Here is a 21,367-nt window from a genome sequence, read left to right as displayed (position 1 = left end):
CATACACAGTGGCGGAGGCACAGGAGAGATGAACCGGATCCGGTCTGCCTCCGACTTACTCAGGTGTGGTGAGATCGCCGGAAAGCTGACACGAGACGTTTGGGGAAAATCACTGAGAGTCCCGTGCCATGCCCGGACCGCTCAAGCGTATACAACAGCTCTGCAGCCTGCGGTGTGTGTTTGTAGATGGATGCAACAGCACATCAGGAAGAGCTTTTTTCCCCCTGTTCTATCATCTCTCCTCATGTCAACTTCCACAGTATACACACACCCAAGTAGTGTGTCTCTCTGCGGCTGCATGACCATGAGTCAGCTAGTCACATTGTGTCTGGAAACAACTTCTGATCGGATCGGTTTATTCCCCTCTACCACCCCCCCAACCCTCTCTCTCTCTTTGTCGCTCTTTTCCTCTTTTACTCATCTGGTTTAATGGTCTGTAATCGTTACCAAGTATCATTAAGGCCAACCTCTGTGGCTTCTAACGGCGCTGTAGGCAAGCCAAGTGTTTGTTGTCAGCATTTTATTGGCTTCCAGGGAGGAGGGTTGTTGTTGTTCAGTGTAATCTTGGCACGCCAATAACAGGTTTCAATAAAAGCAGCTGCTTTCTTATGCTAGTAAAGCCGTTCACTTCCCTCCCAGCTTTTGCAAGTGTGTTTGCTGGAATAAACTGAAAGCTACCTGTGGAGATGAGTGGGAGAGTCTCTATTTGTCCAAAAACATGTACATCTACAGTCTCTCTCTATTGTCTAGTGTGCATTAACACATTCTGTCTCGATTTAAAAAATATGTTACTGTCATTCATTGCACTGTGCAGGTTTCTCAGGCTTGTGACTGTTACCAATGCTGGCTGGTTTAGCTTGACCATACTGCCCCCTTTAGGGCACAGCTGGCTGTTGCAAATATAACAAATTTGGAGAAGTGGAGGTTTTGGGCCAGAACATTATTTAATAACAATCTTTTAGTGGCTTTCAGCTGCTTTTTTTATTTGCAGTTCACACCCATCTTCATTTACAGGTCGTCAGTAAATCATTGGCAAAATAAATTCCCTAAACCAGGATTTTTCTTTCTCCTTATTACCAACCCTTCAGAAATTTTAAAATAATAATCAAAACTGGTACATTAGGCATAAAACCCACCTCAAACTATTTTGAGTTCAAAGCTGACACAAGTGGATTTAAGGTGGATAAACATGTGGTAATGAGACTTATAAGAAGGAAACCTAATACAATTAGAAAAAGAGCACTGATGGATGAGGTACTTAAACATTTTCCTTGTAAATGTACAAATAAATATACAATAATTAACTCAAGTAGAAGAAAAAAGTACCCCATACACGTTTTCACTAAACGTAAAGAAGTCCTTGTTTTTTTATATATTCCTGAAGTATTAAAAGTAGAAATACTTGCAGAGTGAAGCCTGTTCCCTAATGGAACAGTCTACAACATCATTAACTCTGCCGACGGTATATTCAGTTTGATGTTAACAGGACATGATACGTGGGAAACACAAGTGCAGTGTAAACAGTGTGATTCATTGTACACGATCATGCAAATATAACTCAGTAACAACTACAAATCCTGAAGGAAAAGAAAGACGTGGGTGAGTTATGACAATAATATCTCTCGGCCTGTGTCACTAGTAGTTAATATTGAGCACCCATCATTTTGCACTGAATGTAAACTTTGTCCTACCTTTTTGCTTTGTCATCACCAGCTTGTGCGTAATTTAGTAACATGGGACACATAGAAATAAATTCTGAATAAAACGCTAAATCTCAGTTCTGAGTTGGAGGTTTGAGTTAAAGTGAAACTCCGGTGTTGCTTTCTACTATGAGATCTCTGCCGTTATTCTTGGCAGCGAAAGTTTGATTTGCCACCACATTCCACAGTTAAAAGGTATAGGAGAAAGAGTTCCCGTGTGCCAGAAAAGAGTTCCCGTCTCTCATGTTAAAATTAAAAAGCACTCATATAAACATTATTGAACCTCTGCGCGAGCACAAACATTCCACGATGATGTCTGGCTGACCCCGACGCTGGTTCGTGTTTCCTCTCCTGGTTTCTCCTGGGTTTTTTATTTTGTCCTCCATCCATCATTTCTTATTTTCTAACTGTCTATATCATTATTTCACAGTGCAGATGTCACAGCCTACACGTGGTCATTATTTATTTTTGGACTGTTTATTTGGACATGTCAGCAGCTCTATGGAAGACAGTGACCTGTTGGTCCAGAATAAAATACCTCAGCAAATATCAATGGATTAAGATGTTATAAACAACAGACTTGTATATCTCTCATATCATCCGCTCATACTCAACATCATGTAATTTGTTTTAAGAGCTTAAGAGTATTAATATCCAAGGGTAGCTACAGAACCCCTAATCCCCTCCTTGGTTCCACATGGGAATACGATAAACATAGATGCTTAATTAATATCAGCATATTGTGCTGCCATACACCCGTGACTGAATAAAATAGTTAGTTGATTTTCGAATTGGAAATAAGTAAATGCATTATCTGCAGCAAAGAGACATTTAAAAACAAGCCTGTTCATAAATTCACAGTTTTGTTGTGCAAAAGTTTGGGCGTCCAACTTATTTTATAGTACCCAGAATATCCTCGCACCAGTTGGTGTCTACTCTTGAATTAACGAGTTTTCACAAGTGAGTGCATTATGTTGTGACTTGATCTAGCTTAACCTGAACTAGCCTTCACTAACCTTGCCTATCAAAACCTTGCCTAGTCTAGACTACATTAATCTTGCCTGGCTTAATCTAGCCTAACATACCCTAACTTTGCCTAATCTTCACTAGCCTAACCTAACCCTGCCTAGCCTACCCTAACATTGCCTAGCCTGGCCAACCTACACTTGCATGGCCTATGCCCTAGCTTAACCTTTATGGTTATGTGAATTTACAAACAAAATGGTTAATCTATTTACAGTACCTTTAGCCTTAGTTGGACAATTAGCATTAATAACCACACAATTCAGATCTATGTTCTACACAGATATGATCCACATCAATGATGTCTCAAAGCAAAACACCATCTCATGACCGTCATATGGACTCTGTAAGACAGCCCCATCAAGCATGAGGTCAGTAGGCAGTCATGTGGAACACTCAAATCTTTGTCTGTCCACATTTGCACATTTGCTCCGTACACACCCGGTGCTGTTTTTCAACCCTTAGTTTGACCCTCTGCTATCAGCCCCCTGGGAAGTGATTGACAGCTTTTATATGCCACCGCACATGTAACTGATATTAATTAACATGACTCATCACTTTCCAAAAACACGCTTTCAGGGACTTCCCATCGAGTCAAAAACAACTTTTATTTTTCCTTTATTTCAAACACGAGTTAATTTTACATCATCTTTGGCCTGTTCACCTAATGAGGCCAAAGTCACAAATGACGGGGCCAAACAAATTTCTGGATCAAAATTCAAAGTTGTTTTTTCGTGGACCATTTAGTCGTCAATCAGTTTGTCGAGCGGTTCTGTTGTCGCAGCCGTGAGCAGTCTGATCCCTGAGTGACAATAACATGTTGGTCACATGGAGCGTATCGGTGCAGAAAATACATTTTTTTGCCAATTAACATTCATGAGTGTGTCGATTCCAAGAAAAACCTCACATCGATCCAGTTTTTTTTTTTTCAAAGCAGCTCATTGCCTTTTTGTTGGAGCCATCTTTGCTAACAGCTGTGTCGTATACGTGTAGCACTTACACCGCTGATTGTGGGATGTGGTTTGGCTTTTGCTTGTTATCATTTCACAAGCTGTTTGCCGGGATAGATGATGGGGAAAGTCTGCGTAACCTTTTTAGGCTTCTGACAAGAAAAAGTGTACAACCTCCCAAATCACCGTAAAGTTTCCATCATATCAACCGGGAGTGCACATCTCAGGGGGGGGCTCGACAAATCTCAAAGTCAAGAAGCAGTGAGGGAATCATTTTGGAGCAAATGCTTGGGCAAAAATGAGTCATCGTTAATGATCAAAATCTTTTTTAAATGTAATTTCAGGTAAAAAAAAAAACAAGTTGTGAAAACATAATTAATCCTGCCCTCTATGACTTTTTTTCCCCCAAGTTTAAATGATGCAAAATATGTGTTTGAAAGACAAACAATGAGGTCTGCCTTTACTGGCGGATTTAAACAGAGCTGAGGGGTTTTCCTAAGTCAAAGACGGTTGGGAACCATTGGTGTATATGACAGTATAATCATCGTCTTATGGCTGTGACCTCCCGGAGGCCTCCAAAGGTTATCCATGATTCACTCAGATAATGAGCCTCATCACTTAGGCTGTCACCCTCGCTCCTCCGAGGGCCAGGCTAATATCAGCAACCGACGATACACTGAGGAGCTTTAATCCCATGCAACACTGACCACTTACTGTAAACGCATGACTGATTGGATACTTATTCAGCATAACATTGAATTGCACCGCACTGTTGTGTGATGTGGAGCAGGAGACGAGAAGTTAAACTCTGAGAGCTGAGCAGCTTTTCTAGGTCTTTGGTACCGCTTCCCTCCGTTTCAACACACCTTAACAATATTTCCCTCGAGAGCATGTTGCCATCAGTTCAGTTGCTCAAGGGATCGAGGAAAAGCTACAGCAACCACAAGAGGCATTTCGGGGGTTTTCGACACAGTGAAACACCAGGCCTTGAATCCTGGTCCCTTGACATTTCAACTAATGACAGTCTTTCATTTTATGGTTCCTGAGTAATGACGGTCGTTACAAAAAACAAAACAAATTGAACCGGACAAATTCGGCGACATTCATAACTTGGCACAACCTCTCTGATGTCATTATAAAAATTGATAATCGCTAATATCAGCAACTGATTAATTTGTTTGTGATGGGTTCTGCTATAAAAGACTTAATGTCAGTGATGCTGACTGAGATGATTCTGTGGGGCCCTGAAAAATTGTGAGTTTCGACTCATGTGCATATTGATATAAATACTCTGAGATAATACTTCATCTTCAGCCTATGTAGGTCAACAAGACCACACAACTTAGCATTGGCAGGACAGTTTGTTTTTCCTTTGGTTGAGATCATAGACTGTATATTAAGATTTACAACCCGTCTCCACTTCCTCCCACTATCCAGAAATGTAGACCAGTATGATCATTTGTAGCCAGAGTTTGCACAGTAGCGATGGGAGGATGGATCCTCCATCGTTGCATGTGCTCGACCAATGGCAGGTCAGTCTCAACTGTCAATCATGTCTCATGGTTGCTGGCCGTCACATGAACACTTGAACATATCCTCTACCTAAAATGGCAAAAGACATCCTTGAGACAAAAATGTATTATACATGAATTTGACGATTTGGTTTGATCAATGCTCCATCCACTAACATTGAGAAAGTGGGGTTTATGACCTATAGTGCAGCCAGCCACCATACAGTCTATAGTTGAGGTTAAATCTTTAACTATACAACATATACTCCAGGTGGCTCTTTGGTGTCTGTCTCATGTCAAATAATCCTCTCCTCTTCTCTTCCAGCTACTTTCACAGTGTTTAGATGCAGTCAGGGCACAGCGCCACCTGTCCAGGCAGGTGAGCTCTGCAGGGACACAGTCTGCGGTGCGAAGGGTCGGCGCCGGCACAACTGAACAGTAGAGGCTCCTGCTGGAGACCACAGTGTCGGCCCCAAGGGTTGTAGGCGGGAAAAAGATGGTTGACTTCCTGCCCCATGCTGGCGCAGCCTAGTCCAAGCCTACGAAAGTGTAAAATAGAGAAGAGTTAAAGAAATACGATACAAAGAACAAGAGACTGTCACTCTTACACAAGTGGCTGATCGAAGATGGTCTGTAGTTTACCTAATGTAAAAGTACAGAGCCGTAAAGCAGGGTGCCAGTGGTCCCAGTCCCTACTTCCAGCCCGTCTACCTCTGACACCCATGCTCAGACCACACCCATCTTCAAACTCAGCCTTCATTTTGATGCCCACTCCATAGCTGTAAAGTTTAGCAACTGTTTCTAGCAGGGTTGTGATGCTGTGATATGATAAGTTCTATTCTTTAGTTCCTGTTCATTGGTTTGTTCACCACATGACAACGTTAAAATTTGACTGTTGTTCGGTGTAGTGTATCTGGAGTGTACATCTCGTGATCCCTCACCTGGTAAACGCAGAGGGACTGTTGAGGTGGTGAAACAGAGCAGGCTCGCACACCAGGGAGGAGCGTCGACACACGCTAACGCACGATTGGCCGAGGGGACCCAGGTGCATCCTCAGAGCGCTCTCCGGGGGCCACGTAGGGACAGATTTACTGCAGAAGTCCTGGAGGGATTTCATAAAAACAACGTGAAAGACAGTTAACAATAATGCACTTTGGAACCAAGCGATGTTTTTTTCTCTTTTCTCTGTGACCAGTGTTGCATAACGCATTTGAAACAATCTCGACAGTGATAAGTCACTAGTGGATGACATTGCTGCTACATTATGTTTTTTTCCACACACTTCATTACAGATTGAATAAAACAGGTCAGTGTCGTCTATGACTCTGTGAGATCAGGCCGATTTGAGAGTATAGTGTGGTGTGGGAGCAGCCGATCATGTGATGCCAGCTCTCCCTGCGTCTCTGCACCTGATGGGTGATGTAACCACGAACCCGCTCCAGCATCCCCTCACAGGTGAACTCTCGGGGGGTGAAAGGCTTCACCTGAAAAAACACAAACACATGAACGATTTAATTCAATGTCACTGCAGCTAAAATGATGTTTCACCTTATCTGGAAAGTACCTCGGTGCTTAAAATAGCTTTGAGTGCCTCCCGTACATCGGTCCTGTTGGCCATGTCCACGGTCCACACATGAGGTCGACCAATGAACTCCTCGGCATAAGGGTGCTGGGAGGAGATCTGCGATGCAAAATATTTATTGTGTTTGATTTTCAATAAATCTGTGGTATAAGGCCTTAAAAACATCTATTTTAGATTTCTATCTGGGTTTTTTATTCACTTTGGTAAGTTACCTGTCTTGAAGTGGGTTTGCCCTTGTAGAAGTCATTGTTGTCTGATGAGTGTGGAGGGTCAAATTTTGGCTGAAGGAAGACGCAGCCCAGAGCTATCGCCTCAATAGGGGCGGGACCCTCATAAGGGAAACCAAGACCTACAAACACCTGCAGGGAATGAGAGTGCAGCAGAGCGAAGACAATTTTCACAAAATCTCCCACAAGATCATATAATAGATGTGAGTCAGATTCCCTGGCTTCTCTATTCTGAGATGAATCTGACCTTGGCTCTGCGGAGAAGCTGTAGGAAGTGTTCCTGACTCAGCAGGCCGTGGTTGGTGATGAAGCCGGGCAGATTAGATGAGTGTCCTGGAGGCTGGTAGACCGTGGCGTGGGTCTCAAGCTCCTCGTTTATAACCTCCACATACTCCGATTTACCCTGGACACAGAGTATTGGATGATTCCTGCCTGCAGCCCATCTTTCTACAGTGCAGTGAATACAAATAGTACATGTTACCCCTGAGGTACCTGCCACATGTAGTCCTGTTTTCCATAGACGACTGCTATCCTGTCTTTCCTGTCGGTCTCAGGCTCTAGCTCCTCCTCTCTGATGTCCGCCCTCACTGCCTCCTCGCTCACAAAACCCAGGAAGGAGTTATCAGGAGTGTGAGCTGCAGATGACAAAAACATAGAGAAGGTTAATCATTTAAATTATTTAAGAGTTACTTTGTTCTCAACATACATACAGAACTGAAGTCTCCAATCACACAAATCTGTATTCAATAAGGAAGTTCGGGAAAAAAGATTTTTGAGATTAAATTTAACTGCCCTGAAGTCTAATAATGTATATGCGTTATAAGTACTTATAAAGTATATACACTTTATGTGTTGGTGATTAGACTCGTGATTAGACTCATGTTGAAGGTGAAATTCCGTACGACTAATCTTGATCAAAAATGGTGCACAGATTTATGGAAGCATATCGGAATCACAAAAAAATCTAATTCAGCCCTGTTTTTCTGAATTAACAAGATAATTTGTTGTTTTCATGAGAAAGAAAATTGCTCTGTTTTTCGAGAATGGACAGGATAATTTTCTGAAGTTGGATGAGATTCTTTTTCTCATGAAAACAGAAATATGATCTCATTACTTGATCAATGCATTATCTCATGATTGCAATTTGTGTCACACGCTGTGTGTTGTCAAAGATAACACAAAAGAGAAACATGTGGGAAACGGAAATTATAGTTAAAAAAAAAGTAAAAAGTTACTTTTGGACAGACAGTGTTGGATCGAAGGTCGCGGATGAATAACAGCTGAGATTAAAAATATGTGAGAGACGAAAAACACACTGTGCCGTATAAATCAACTGTTAAAGGAAATTATATTTTGTGATGGTTTAGGTTCGGGCTGTTTGGATAGGCCACTGCCTGCCCCCCCGCTGCCCTACGACACACTGAGGAAGGTGTGGGAGATGAGTATTTACTTTAACCAGGAATGTGCCAGCAAAGGTGTGATCTTTAGTTTGCGTGTGTGTGTGTGTGTGTGTGTGTGTGTGTGTGTGTCATCCTCTCCTGTTACTAACTACTTTGTTTAACTTCTTTGTTGCCAGTATTCGTCTCCTTGACACTTACACAGCTCAGAATCATCTCCTGGCTAAAATCCCCTCATCTCTACCACCTGTCTATGTTCAAACACTCACCTATCAGATTAGCAGAGATGTGCATCAACACACAGATATCATCAACATTATGCAATGAAAAGTCTCTGTGATTTCAGTGTTGCATGTGTGTTTAGTGGAATCGTTGGGTCTACAATCTTTCTCTCCCCTGTTTTACATTGGCTTTTCTCTAATCATTTCTCTTTCCCTTAATCCTCTTCTTTCTATGTCTTTGTTTCTGCTCTGCTGTCTTCCTCTCTTCCTGCCCTTTCCCCATCAGCTAACAGCAAACTCTTTCTCCTCCTCCTCCTCAGGACAAATAAACAGTGCTTCAAGCTGAGGGATGGAGAGCGGCTCTCGGCCCGGAGCGTCCAGCTTGTCTCCATCCCCCGGCGGGACGGGACGGACGACAGGGAGAGGTGTTGGAATGAGAGCTCTGTCTGGGCACCGGGTTTATTTAACCTCGGCTATAAATCCTCTCACTGTGAGGATGCTGAGAGGGGAGTATGTGAAAGAACCAACACTGTGGCAGCAAGTTATGTATTTATATATGTTAACTGTCTCCTATCGCAGCTACTCCCGAACAGACACCGGGTCACGTGTTTGCACTGTATAAAGAAAATAACAAGTTGCTGGCACCATGTCAGCATGATCAGAATATGCACATACACACACACAGAGAGAGAGACTTACGGAACATGGTCATGAACTGCAGAGGCCGCAGACCCCATCTGCCCCATAATGTTTTGTATCCGTGGCTATTTGCGTAACTCTCCAGGTTGAAGGCCGGTTCGGTGCCAAAAGAGTCCAGGATTCTGAAGCTGCACCTATCGAGTGATTTAAGGAAGTTAAATAGTTGATAACAAAATGAATCTTTGGTACATTTGATTTATCAACTCAGCAATGATCACATGGCAACAAACAACTTTCTTAGTGTAAAGCTGCAGTCCTCATGTGATTATACCACTAACCTGAATTGCCCTGAATGTACTAATAACATGGATAATATTATCATGGCAAAATATTTAGCATCTACTCTTTTAAGTTCAATTGAGTGAAGTCACACTGTGTCTCCTTTACAAACAATATCCGACTAATACAAGCTACAAAGAGAGTGTGATATCAGGTGCTAATTTAGTTATGATAGTAACAATTTAGGTGGAGGATAATGTTTCTAAAACTTGATTTACTCTAACATTTAAGTTCTTAATAATACTGATCAAAATTAATCTTGAATATAAAAGTAATCAGTAAGTAGAGAAGCACTGATCTATAAGAAGCATGCGTGTGTATGTGGGTAATTGTGGATATATACTGGTAATGCTGGAAAGCGAGTCCCATGGCTCCCTGAAGGTGAGCCAGACCGTGGTAGTCGGTGTAGACGAGGTCAAAGGGTAGCGGCCTCTGGATTGGACAACTGCCTCGGCCTGGAGCAGCACCTATCAGGCTAGACACACATCTTACCTATAATTTACCTCCCTAATCATTGCAGTAAAAACTTTTAAAATACAACGTTATCATTTTGCTTCAGATGAAATCAACAATCAGCAGCAGGGGGATCCAGTGGTAGTCGTCACCTGTGGAGCTGGCGCTGTGATGTGCTGAGGGTGACGTTGTGGCCCAGGATTGTCAGACAAGCGCTGAGGTCCGCCCATTGGACCAGCTCGCCCAAAGGACCCCCTCTCTCCACCATGGCTTCAAAACGCTGACCAGCACTCCCAGCCAGGGCACCAGGATACAGCAGCACCTACATGACGGAACGTTTCAAAGTCTAGATTGAACAATAGGTATTTAGAGGAGAGGCTTCTCATTTCTGTTATTTTATTGCTCTTATTCATTCCTTTAAATAACATTTAAAGGTATTAAATGAAAACTTCCCCCCAGCTCTACCTCAACTGAGGGGCCTTTTCCAGCCACTGAGCTCCACCCACAAGTTGACAGGATTGGTTTCAAAGGTTTGTGACATCTCAAACCCTAGTTGTCTGAACCTAGTTTTACATTTCAGACTGACATTTGTTTACTTTAGTGTTAATAGTACTTATTTAATGTATGTCTATTGTCAAATTATTGATAGACTTTTCCGGGAGGGGGACTTTAAGCCCAAGGTTCTGTCGAAATCAAGTTAAAAAAAAGAGTATAGTTGCATAAAATTCAAAGATGTTTATCATCTATATTCACCCATATTTTTTGTACATATTGATTTTAGCTTTTTCTTCAATAAAAACTAAATGATGCGCAACAGAACGACCTGCTGTTTATACCCTCACCCGACTTGCAACCGTCCTGTTGCTGCTCTGCCTCATCCTTACACCAGCCTGTGTCCAGCGCTCAGACATCCTCTCCACTCTGGACCTGATGAAGTTTAATGCAGGTCCACTGCTGCTGTTGCCAATGACCTCGTACAGTTGGCTCAGAGAGGTACGTATCGCAGCCTGTGAACAATCAGAACATTTAAAATATCTTTGCAACATCATGCAAATGTTGTTTGTGTATAAAGCTACAGTGCTCGGCATGTTACACCTCTCGCTTCCCCCAATCAGTTATATCAGAGTGAATAAAAGCTCCTACAAGCCAATCTGAGAAGATGCCAGTCATATAGATTAGCATCCCAGAGAAAGGTTCTTTGTTCCATGTATGACTAACGATAAAAAGTTTATAAAGTGGGATGTGTTTTTGTTAACTAAACCACGGTACATTGCGAGTGATATGAACTTGAAGTGATTGTACCTTCTCTGGATTGGAGGGAGGTTTCCTGTGCCATGGCAGCCCCGAGTGGTTCCTTTCAAAGCGCGGAGGACAAAAATCTTCTATTTGGCTGAGGTAAGTCAAGATGGAGCAGGTTGTGCCATCCACCCCATAAAAAGCATAGCAGGGGTCTGACTGCCAGCGTACCTGCAGGAACTACCAGACAGATTTATAATGATATGAATACAGTCATGCAGACAGCAATATAAAACAGATGCTATATTTTATTAAACTGTATTTCCATATCCAGATCAGACTTAATCATCTACCTACTAATTCCAGAAATGTCTGTCTGTCTGTATGTGGAGAACCGTTCATCTTATAGACTTCACACTTGACATATGTATTATTAATGGCCTGGGGAAGTAAAGTACTACAGCAGTGGTTGCAAACTGGGGCAAACCTCAAGTCAAAATCGCTGCCAAAACTGGATTTCTTTCCTGCTACACAGGAATGATTGTATGTAGAAGTTGCTCTCAAAGTAAAAGCACAATGTTTGTTTCATTGACGAAATGCTTGAAATCGCCCTCAATTACAGAGCTTTTATTTTGAAAAGGTGTTGGGTCTGAAGATTGTGTTGATTGTTAAACAAACCTCTGAAATCATTCAAACTTATATATAAAGCACAACAGTCAACAGTAATATAACAAATTCAGTTTAATTTTATGAAAAACATTGACTATAAAATCATCATTGCAGATAAACCAGGTAGGATGATTAAAGAGTGTTCTAACTCTTTACTCTGCCCCATAGACTTTAAAAGACTCCAGAATGCATTAAAGAAAACATCATTCTTAAAATTATAATACACATGTATTGTTCCAATTTGAAAAATGGTGGTTGAATACAGAATACACACATGAAGCCATTAAGTTTATGCTGGCACAAATATTTTCACTTTCTCACCTCCACTTTTTCGGCGCAGAGCGGGTATGCAGCATCCATTGGCACCTCACACTCACTGGGCCCTGTGGGTAAGATATGAGCCGTCACTCAGTTTTTTTTCCAGAGGCCGCAGATGCGTCATTACACCACAGTCCAGGCTTTAGTAACAAAAAGAACATTGTAATGTCGACTGGGTAATGAAGGATAGTGGGTAATGACTCTTATATACAATCTCTCAACTGTAACGCACACAGTGAACAGCAGCCACCAGAAAGACATACAGAGGCATTGAGGGCAGAGTGTGTTCTCAGAGGCCATTTCCCGTAAAGCCCCCCCACCATCTCTTGCAAATGTCAATCAACTGCTGAACACACACACACACACACACGCACACCTGACCCACCTGCCTCCTACCAAACATTCCCCTTTTACAATGCGAGCGTTTGCCAACATACACAGCCCTGAACGGTGTAAAACAACCTAGTTAAAATAAAAAGAGAGAGGGAAAAATAAAGATAAGAAAACCTGCAGGAATAGCTGAGGTGTGAAAGCCCGGGAACGGTGATATGCTGTAGGAGCACGGCAAAATAGGAAAAGAAATAGAAAAAGTGCTCCCTCTGCAAAAACAAGAGTACGAACAGACAAGTTAGTGAAAGGACTCCTGGGTAACTCCAGCCTATTTAATGGTGTGAGGTAATGTGAAAGGGAGGAGGGTGAGGGCAGGCTGGCGATGGAGGAAGTGTGTGTTTGCGCGCATGTGGGTGGCATGGGTGTGTGTGTGTGTGTGCGTGTTTGTGTCTGTGAGACACCCTCTGTAACCCACCTCTCACCTGACACCTTACAGGAGGGTCGCCGTGTAGATTCAAACTTTTGGGACTTGTTAAATCTCTATTCGAGGACTCCATCCCCCATAACCACCTGCACCCACTCCCCTTTAACCCCACACACACCCTCCACCATCACAGCTTGTTAATTTCACTGTGTGGTTAGCCTCTATTGAGTCTACCAACTGAGTGTTTGGCTCCGAGCCTGTCCAATTATCGAAGGTGCATACAGGGAGAGGGTATTTATTTGGTGTAGCCACAACATTGACGCATGTTATAACTAGAACAAACCATGAAAAGGCTGTTTTAATTTGGCCAATGAGGTGCATCTGGTGAGGTAAACTGTAAAATGAAAGCGAAACACTAGAATTGTGTGTAATAGCCTCAAACACGTCTTATCTATTTAAATTCATAAATATAAACCTGTCTCTTTATATCCAAATCCAGAGAAAACAGTCCCTTATCCTTTTATTATAAAGCATCATGGTGTCCATGCATCGTGCAGATACATAATTCTCTGAACAATCAATGAAATAATCCGTCCTGTAGTTTTTGCCTAATCCTGCTACCTAACAAACACACACCAGTGAAAACGTAACCTCTCTGATGGTTTGACTCCTCCCAAGCAAGTCAAACCAATAAAACCTCCCCAAGATTAGATAAGTAAAACCCATCAATGGAGACATACTACATGTGATAAAAGCCTTATCCTTACCTCTCTGTGCTCTGAGGTCATCATGCGGCGCTGGAGTGTTCGAGCGATGGTGATGCAGGGGACTCCGGCCGAGCTGATCCAGCTTCTGGGCCACCCGCATGAGCTCCTTCTCCACCAAGCGGGCCAGGCCTTGCTGGTCCTGTCTGAAGCTGCAAAGCACACGCATTTATTCAACCTCTAACCAACACTCTATTTGTATAGATCGGTAAACAGTGATGTGCTGTTGAGGACCTCTGCAGTATCACACTGAGGTCCTCTCTGCTCAGCTGGGTCACATCTCTCTCTCTGCTCAGCCTCTGCACCTGAGTGCTCAGAGCCTCCAAACGCAGAGCCAGTCTGCGAACGCCGAGACCGCGCTGACCTGCGGAGATTCAGAATCGGGTTTTATTGCCAAGCAGGTTTACACATAGTAGGAATTTGCTGTTGTGTATTTGTACAAGAATGAATATTAAATGAACAAGATTAGGAAACAAAATTCAATATGAAAATTGCTATAAGCACCAGGGGAGGGATTGTGCACTAGGTTGTAAAAACACAAGAGACTGGATTGTGCAAAGTAAAGTTAGTCGGTTAGTTAGGCCGAGTACATACAATACAGTATATGTGACTATATACAACACATACTGTATATGCAGGATCAAGCTCCCCTCACTCCAATAGTTAGGTATAAACATATAAACAGTGTATTAAGAAAATCTCCTAAATAGGAAATCTTGTTCTGTACATCATGAAATAGCAGTGTTATGTAACACTGTTTTCTTAACTCTGCGTCCTGCAAATGAAGCAGTGATTATGGTCACTTGTATTTTGCATATTCAGTGTCGGGCGGTAATGTCACTGGATCATTTTTATACAGAGACACATTTTCCACATGAAAAAAACGTGTTTATGACGGATAAAAATGGAAATCAGTCATCATTTTTTAAAAGAAAATATTTAAATTGTAACTGGAGCTTTTTTGGTCCTCTCATATTAAACACACACACAAGGGTTTGAACTCTTACACATACCCCATAGGAATTTTTTTGGATGACAAGCTCGATACACTTCTAGGCATTTATCATTGAGGCAAAATGCCTCGAAATGTCCCACACTTTTGGTTAGGGAAATATAATACATGGGAGATCAAACCTCCAGCACCAGCCGAGCATGGGGACCCACTCTTAAGCGCCCCACCCTGAGTGCTGACAATGCCTAGAAATGTCCCACTCTTTGTGTTAGGGAAAAATACCATACATGGGTAACTTGAAGGCACTTCACATTATAGCAAAAATGCCTAGAAATGTCCCGACCAATCAGAATGAGCCGGACACTTCTAAGCACTTATCATTGATGCAAAATGCCTAGAAATGTCCCACTCTTGTGATTAGGGAGCTGCAACACCTTTACGATTGAGGGTAGAAATGCAGACTGCTGACCTTTAATGCAGTGGAGATTCGAGATTTAGGTCAAACTTCAACATGATCTCCACAATACAGATGAATTATTCATCAACCCTAAATTTACAATGGTGTGTGTGTGTGTGTGTGTGTGCGCTGCATGAGCGTTTGTTTGTGTGTGTGTGTGTGTGTGTGTGTGTGTGTGTGTGTTTTACCTTGGTCCTCTGGTGACCTCCCAGCAGGTTCATCCTTGGTCATCTCATGTGGCACCCAGAGGCTCTGCAGCAGCAGTGTGAGAGCTGACAGGCACAGACAGAGCACCAGGCAACCACTAGAGGGCACAATACACAGAGAAGCCTCCTCAATGACACAGCAAACAGCTTTCAGTACATCAGTGGTTGTCAGTCTGTTTCCCTATTCTGTCTAACGTGACCTCCACAGCATGAACTCAAGTATCCCTGCACTGAAACACCTGTCTTCTCTCACATCTGTTGATTTAACTAATTGTAACGTTTTGTTTTATGCAATTTTTAAGATGCCATTTGTAACGAAACTATTTCAACCATTCATTCCCTAAACAACTTCTTAGTTATTGATCCCTTACAATAAGCCATTTCTCAACTATTATTGGTTTATTATAAGTCATTTGAACAATGTATCCCTTACCTTAAGTAAGTTCTTATCAAACTAAAGTCTCCCCACATACACCCTTGCATGTAAAAGGATTACCACAATCTTTCTAGATAGATAGAGAGATAGATAGATGGATAGATAGATAGATAGATAGATAGATAGATAGATAGATAGATAGATAGATAGATAGATAGATAGATAGATAGATAGATAGATAGATAGATAGATAGATAGATAGATAGATAGATAGACAATATAATCATACCTCTGCCCAATTGTATGGCTCATATTCTTTAAATAAACACATATAATCTAGAAAACAACTTCACATATTGTCAATGTTATAGTTCTTAGTACATTTAGTACATTTGTTGGCCACATATGGGACATTAAATTTCACTTCTGAATAATTTGTGTCATACCCTACCAGTTAAGTCTTGTTTTAACTTCACAGAATTTATTTTCAGAGCATAACTAATGCAATAACAAACGTACAGCCTGACTCCAGCCTCTCACCAAACACACTAAGATGTGGAGAATTTAACTTTTCCATGACCAAAGTGTGTCAAAACAAATAAGTGGAGCGTGTATCCACTCGCTGCTCACTTGGGCGCACACCCTCAGTTTAACAAGGGCAGAGAGAGCGATCACTTCACTTTCATCAGGCCTGTAAACGCACCAGCCCCCAACTAGGCAAACACGGTGGAGTCGGGCACAAGCACATACACTAACAGCTTCACTGCTCCCATAGAGCCGGTAAAGCTCCACATTCACATCCAGACAAATGATTTCCATTCAGTCCTCTTTCTGTCAAAGTTGTCAGAGCACTCATCACGACAACACACACATGTGCTGGAGGGAATTTACAAGAGAGAAGAAAGCATGGCTGTAAAAAGCACGGGAGGAATCATAATAAACCAGATATTTTCCCTCATATCTGCTCCAGGTGATACATGACCCAAGTCTAAACAAAAGGAAGACGCGATTATGAAGTTACTTTCTACTGAACATCTCTACTGTACTCTTCTGTTCAGTGATTATCCATCGTGTCTTCATCATGAGTCTTACCTGCGTGGCCGTAGTGCAACACGCATGGCCCTCTGTTTACAGGTGTTTGGATTCCACTGTCAAGACAAGCACATTAACAGGAAGTTGCAATATTAATACATGTACAGTTTCATCTAGCACTTGCAATTTTTTGTATTATTTATTAATTCCTTCATTCAGTTTTTTGGTCCACAAAAACAAGAAATGTCATACAAAACAATAAAACATTAAGTTAACACAGAGTATATAAATAAGGAAACTATAACTGTTGTTCTGCATCAGTGTGGGACAGATACACAGACGTTTCAATAGCAAACCAGCACAAACACACACACTCACACGCACACACACACACACACACACACATATCCTCACCTCCTTGGCTCTCCATCCCAACCCACTGGCAGCCACCAGGCCTGTTGTCAAAACACACAAACTTTGTGAAGATAAACTTGGTGACCGGGAAGAATTTTGCCTCTTTTTTTGTCTCTCTTTTCGTTCTCTTTTCCCTCGTTCTCCGGCCGTGTCCTTTCTCTGTCCTGGCGCATATGGTTAGGCATCCTGCGGTTGTCAAGGTAACCTGACTCCCCTTAAAAAGAAAACAATACCCTGAGTGCGGCTCCGGCCTTTCACGCACACAATGGAGCCCACGCTATTGGGTGACGCAGTTTCTTTCAGTCGCACTGGCTAGACTTAAGCCTTGTGTTTGAATCTATACTCGAGAGGGGAGCTCATTTAAACAGCTCAAATGGTGCAGATCTTTGGCCTTGGATACACAACACAGTGACGGTGTAATGCAGACAATAGACTCAAAGAAATACCCAGAGGAAAGTGTATAAATATCAATTACAGAGTAAGATGTTATAAGGACTTAAGGAGTTATAACAGATACTTCAAACTGGAGTTGATTTATTTATTTGGAGCTCTAGTTTAGAACGAGAGAAGCTTTATGTTGTTTAAAGGTTATATAACTACTTTTAAAGTAAAGATACACGTCATTGACTCTCCATAGATTATCTTTTTTGTTTCAGTACTCACAAAATGTATTCAATTTATCATGCATGAAGAGGAAAGTTTATTTTTTGGTCAAAAGTGTAATGCCTGAAGAGGGCGCCATAGTACCAAGATGTTGTTGTTGTAGCCCAGAACATCATGCTCATCTCAAGACAAGTATCAGTGACCTTACAGAGGAACCCAACAGTTCTTACTATGAGCAAGTACTTTGTTTAAAATATTTTAAACAGTGTCAGCTCTGGAGTCAGGTATATCTGCAGAGAGAGAGAGAGAGAGAGAGTGAGAGAGAGAGAGAGAGAGAGAGAGAGAGAGAGAGAGAGAGAGAGAGAGAGAGAGAGAGAGAGAGGGCTCAGTGCAGGATGGGAGTTTCCCCAGCAGTCCAAGCCTGTAGCAGCATAACTAAAAGTCTGTATTTAGGGTATGATGTGATCCATTGTGATAATAGGATGCTGTGAGCTCTTTATTATACGATGGGTCTTCATGAGTAAGGGATTTGTAAGTGAGGAGTAAGAATTTGTATTGTTACGACTAATACTTGCCACAAGGAAGTATTGTTCAGCGCTGCTTAGGTCCCTGTCAAGACTGCCTTCAGGTGATGGACCATTCCTCAAACCAAGTGAACTGTATCCTGAAAAATACAGAAAAAGGTTGAGTATTATATTATGATACCATTATTAGTATTGTGATCTATTTGAAGTTTGCCTCTTAAAAGGGCGATCTGTCGGCCAAGGAGCACAGATCACAGTTGCAAACAGCAGGCTGAACATTTCAACACCACTTAACTAACTAACAACATCCCATTTACATGCAGGAGACCAGGGCTCCTATGTGACTTGGGGACTTGGATTAGCCTCAACCAGCTGACATATAGATCATTCAAAGAGGGAACACAACCCTTTCTTTCAAAATAGACCCATACAATCAGCTGCTGATTTAAAGATTTGTATCCAGGCAGCCAAAACACTGACCCCTGGTTGACTGACTAAGTCATTTGAGGTAAGCCAGATGAGCGGAGGTTTTCCAGGGAGGAAGCCAGGTCGAACACGGGGAGGAAAGATTTGATCAGACCACCGGAAGTCGCTCCTTCTACCTGCTGGTTGCTCAACTACCACTTGTGGATGGGAGCTTTAATTGATCCTAGAGCTGCAACCGAATTTAATTTCATCAAGAAATGACATTCTTCATTAATCTCCTCATTTATGAATTAATTAATCTAATTAATTTAAGATACAACACTGCATCATATATTTTGCCTTAATTTTTCTGAATACTTGATTTACAGTGAAATATGGAACCCCCTTCAATTTCTCACATTTGAGAAACTTCCACAGATATAAATAGCAGTCTTATAGCAGTTTTGCTTCTTGTTTTCCCTTCACCACTTTCCAAGGAAATGGATTTTCACACATTTTATGGTCCATGGATGACCCACTCTATCCCCACAGCCACCACAGAAAATAGAATTCCACACTCACTTTGCCTGCCCACATTTTAACTCAGGATTTCTTGTAGATTTATAAGAATGAATCCATGCTCCACTTGCACATTACTGACAGGCGAACATGATGCTCACCAGACTAACCCTGGGTTCCAGGTCCTGGCTCTGTTATAAAATAAGTGCTCACTTACCGATACATGTGTGTAAACAGGTGTGTGTGTACACCTCAGTGCATACGTGCACAAGTGTGCGCATGTGTGAGTACATGTGAGCTCAGGAGGGGTGGGAGGGAAGCCGAGGCCGGGCTAGTGGTTGGTCACTGTACTGATGTCACGCAGTGAGTGGGAGCGGAAGGATTTGATGAGCATAAACCTTCATAAGCTAGAACCTCAAGGCTTACTGGCTTTACACCCATCTGTCTCTCTGTCACACACACACGCGCTCTGACGTTCCCTCATGCTCACTCGCTTTTCATCATCACAGTCAAATATGCAATGACTTATAAACAAAATGCCAGCCTGTACTTTGCGAGCATACATCTTGATCCGTTTTCAGGTTTTGAGTATGAAATCCTCATAAGGATTTGGTGTTCCTGCAGCATTAAGACGCTCCTCCTCATGTGACACAGCAGCTGCCATCTTTCCTGCACACTTCTGTGCCAAATACATCAGCACAGGTTGGGTGATGTGCACTCAATTGGTTGCGGTCGCCATTTTGGCAACATAACATTAATACTTTGCAGGATTAGGTTTCAGAAATTCAAATTTCTTAGCTTTATTTTATCCAATTCCATTTTCTCGTTCTTTCTCTTGAACGGTTAATGCTCTTTTCATTTGACACGGTATTCTTTAATATCTCAACATGACACACTTGTGTAAGCCCCTGCACTTCTCTGCAATCTGCAAAGACAAGACAAGACAAGATGACCTGAGCTGCTTGAATATGCATGACTCAATGTTGGATAACATCAAACTTAACAAACAGGTTTAAACTACTGTTGCACCTTCCTCACTTTGCTCATTTTAACATATCATGTTCTTGATGTGTTGTGAGTCCATCTGCAGGTTCTGAGTTCAATCTAAGAAAGACCAATGTTGACCTTGTTCGTTATTCAACAGATATGACCACCACAGTTATTTCTGAGATGTGGATGGATTTGTCTTGTAGTATTTGTAGGTTCTATTAAGTGCTGATAAACGGTCAGCTAAGGGACATCTACATGTATCCAACTCTTGTTTGAGGGTTTTATTTTGTAAACTTACAATAGATGGTTTCTCAAGCGTAATAAAAGTGCTACAGATTGAGATTAGAGAAGGAGGAGAACAGAAAAAATGGTACAATGGTACATTTTTGCAACAGCTACACTTTCCGATGTCACTAGGGAAAACATTTCTGATGTCACGCACTTTGCAGCCAAGGCTTGATTCTCCTCCGCTATCCCAGACGAGGACATGAAAAACATCAGGCGTGTTCCTGAAAAACAACATTTTACAGGAAGGCAATGGCGGCTCCACGATTCAATTATCAATAATAAGTGTCATGTGTTGGGCAGTTGTTTTGGTGGCTGCTTTGAGCAGCTGCACAAAGGCGACGTTGTTGCCCTTGCTTCAGCACTTACTGTCCTGTTCCGGAACCATCACTCGATTGAGAGAGCCAGACTGAAGTAAACAAGACAAATCGGATGCTGTGATCTGCCGTGCAGCCTCTCCACAGTTAAAGCAGTGTAGCATAACCTTATGGAGGAACGCCTTAGAAATGAATGGGTTAGTTTGCTTTCGTGTAAAATAAGACAGCAACATACTTTTGGTGGTTTTGGTATTTTGTGGTGCTCTGACAACTCACTGTGGATGACTGTAGGTGGAATAAGAAGCTGATATTAATACATAGAGTATGACATTTGTGCTGTTATCCTGATATGTCAGTTGAATTTGTGTTTCATATATCTTTTGATAGCTTTGATATTTTGTATTGTATTGACCACATGTGGACGCCATCCCATACACACTCATGCTTTTTCATTTCATTTACATTTTTTAATCTGGGATCCTGTCGGTTGTCTTCACTGACGAA

At 42.0% G+C, this 21,367-nt stretch overlaps 1 protein-coding gene across 1 annotated transcript; it reads right to left on the bottom strand.

Annotated features, from left to right (window-relative positions):
- Positions 1–2,202: 2,202 nt before the first annotated feature.
- On the bottom strand, positions 2,203–17,324 carry LOC133975719 (alpha-1,6-mannosylglycoprotein 6-beta-N-acetylglucosaminyltransferase B-like). Its single transcript, XM_062413685.1, has 18 exons — positions 17,221–17,324; positions 16,867–16,922; positions 15,381–15,496; positions 14,018–14,147; positions 13,787–13,935; positions 12,269–12,330; positions 11,345–11,518; positions 10,885–11,049; positions 10,195–10,364; positions 9,933–10,064; positions 9,311–9,444; positions 7,486–7,628; positions 7,241–7,396; positions 6,979–7,125; positions 6,749–6,865; positions 6,594–6,668; positions 6,126–6,286; positions 2,203–5,723 (listed from the first exon to the last, which is right to left on the bottom strand). The coding sequence occupies exons 2-18, from the start codon at positions 16,890–16,892 to the stop codon at positions 5,525–5,527; spliced, it is 2,256 nt and encodes a 751-aa protein (XP_062269669.1). The 5' UTR covers positions 16,893–16,922; positions 17,221–17,324; the 3' UTR covers positions 2,203–5,524.
- Between the last annotated feature and the right edge of the window lie 4,043 nt (positions 17,325–21,367).

This window comes from Platichthys flesus, chromosome 20 (assembly GCF_949316205.1).
Source record: "Platichthys flesus chromosome 20, fPlaFle2.1, whole genome shotgun sequence".
Taxonomy (NCBI): domain Eukaryota; kingdom Metazoa; phylum Chordata; class Actinopteri; order Pleuronectiformes; family Pleuronectidae; genus Platichthys; species Platichthys flesus.
The sequence above is the reverse complement of the archived record's forward strand: the minus strand, read 5'-3'. Positions and strand labels throughout refer to the sequence as shown.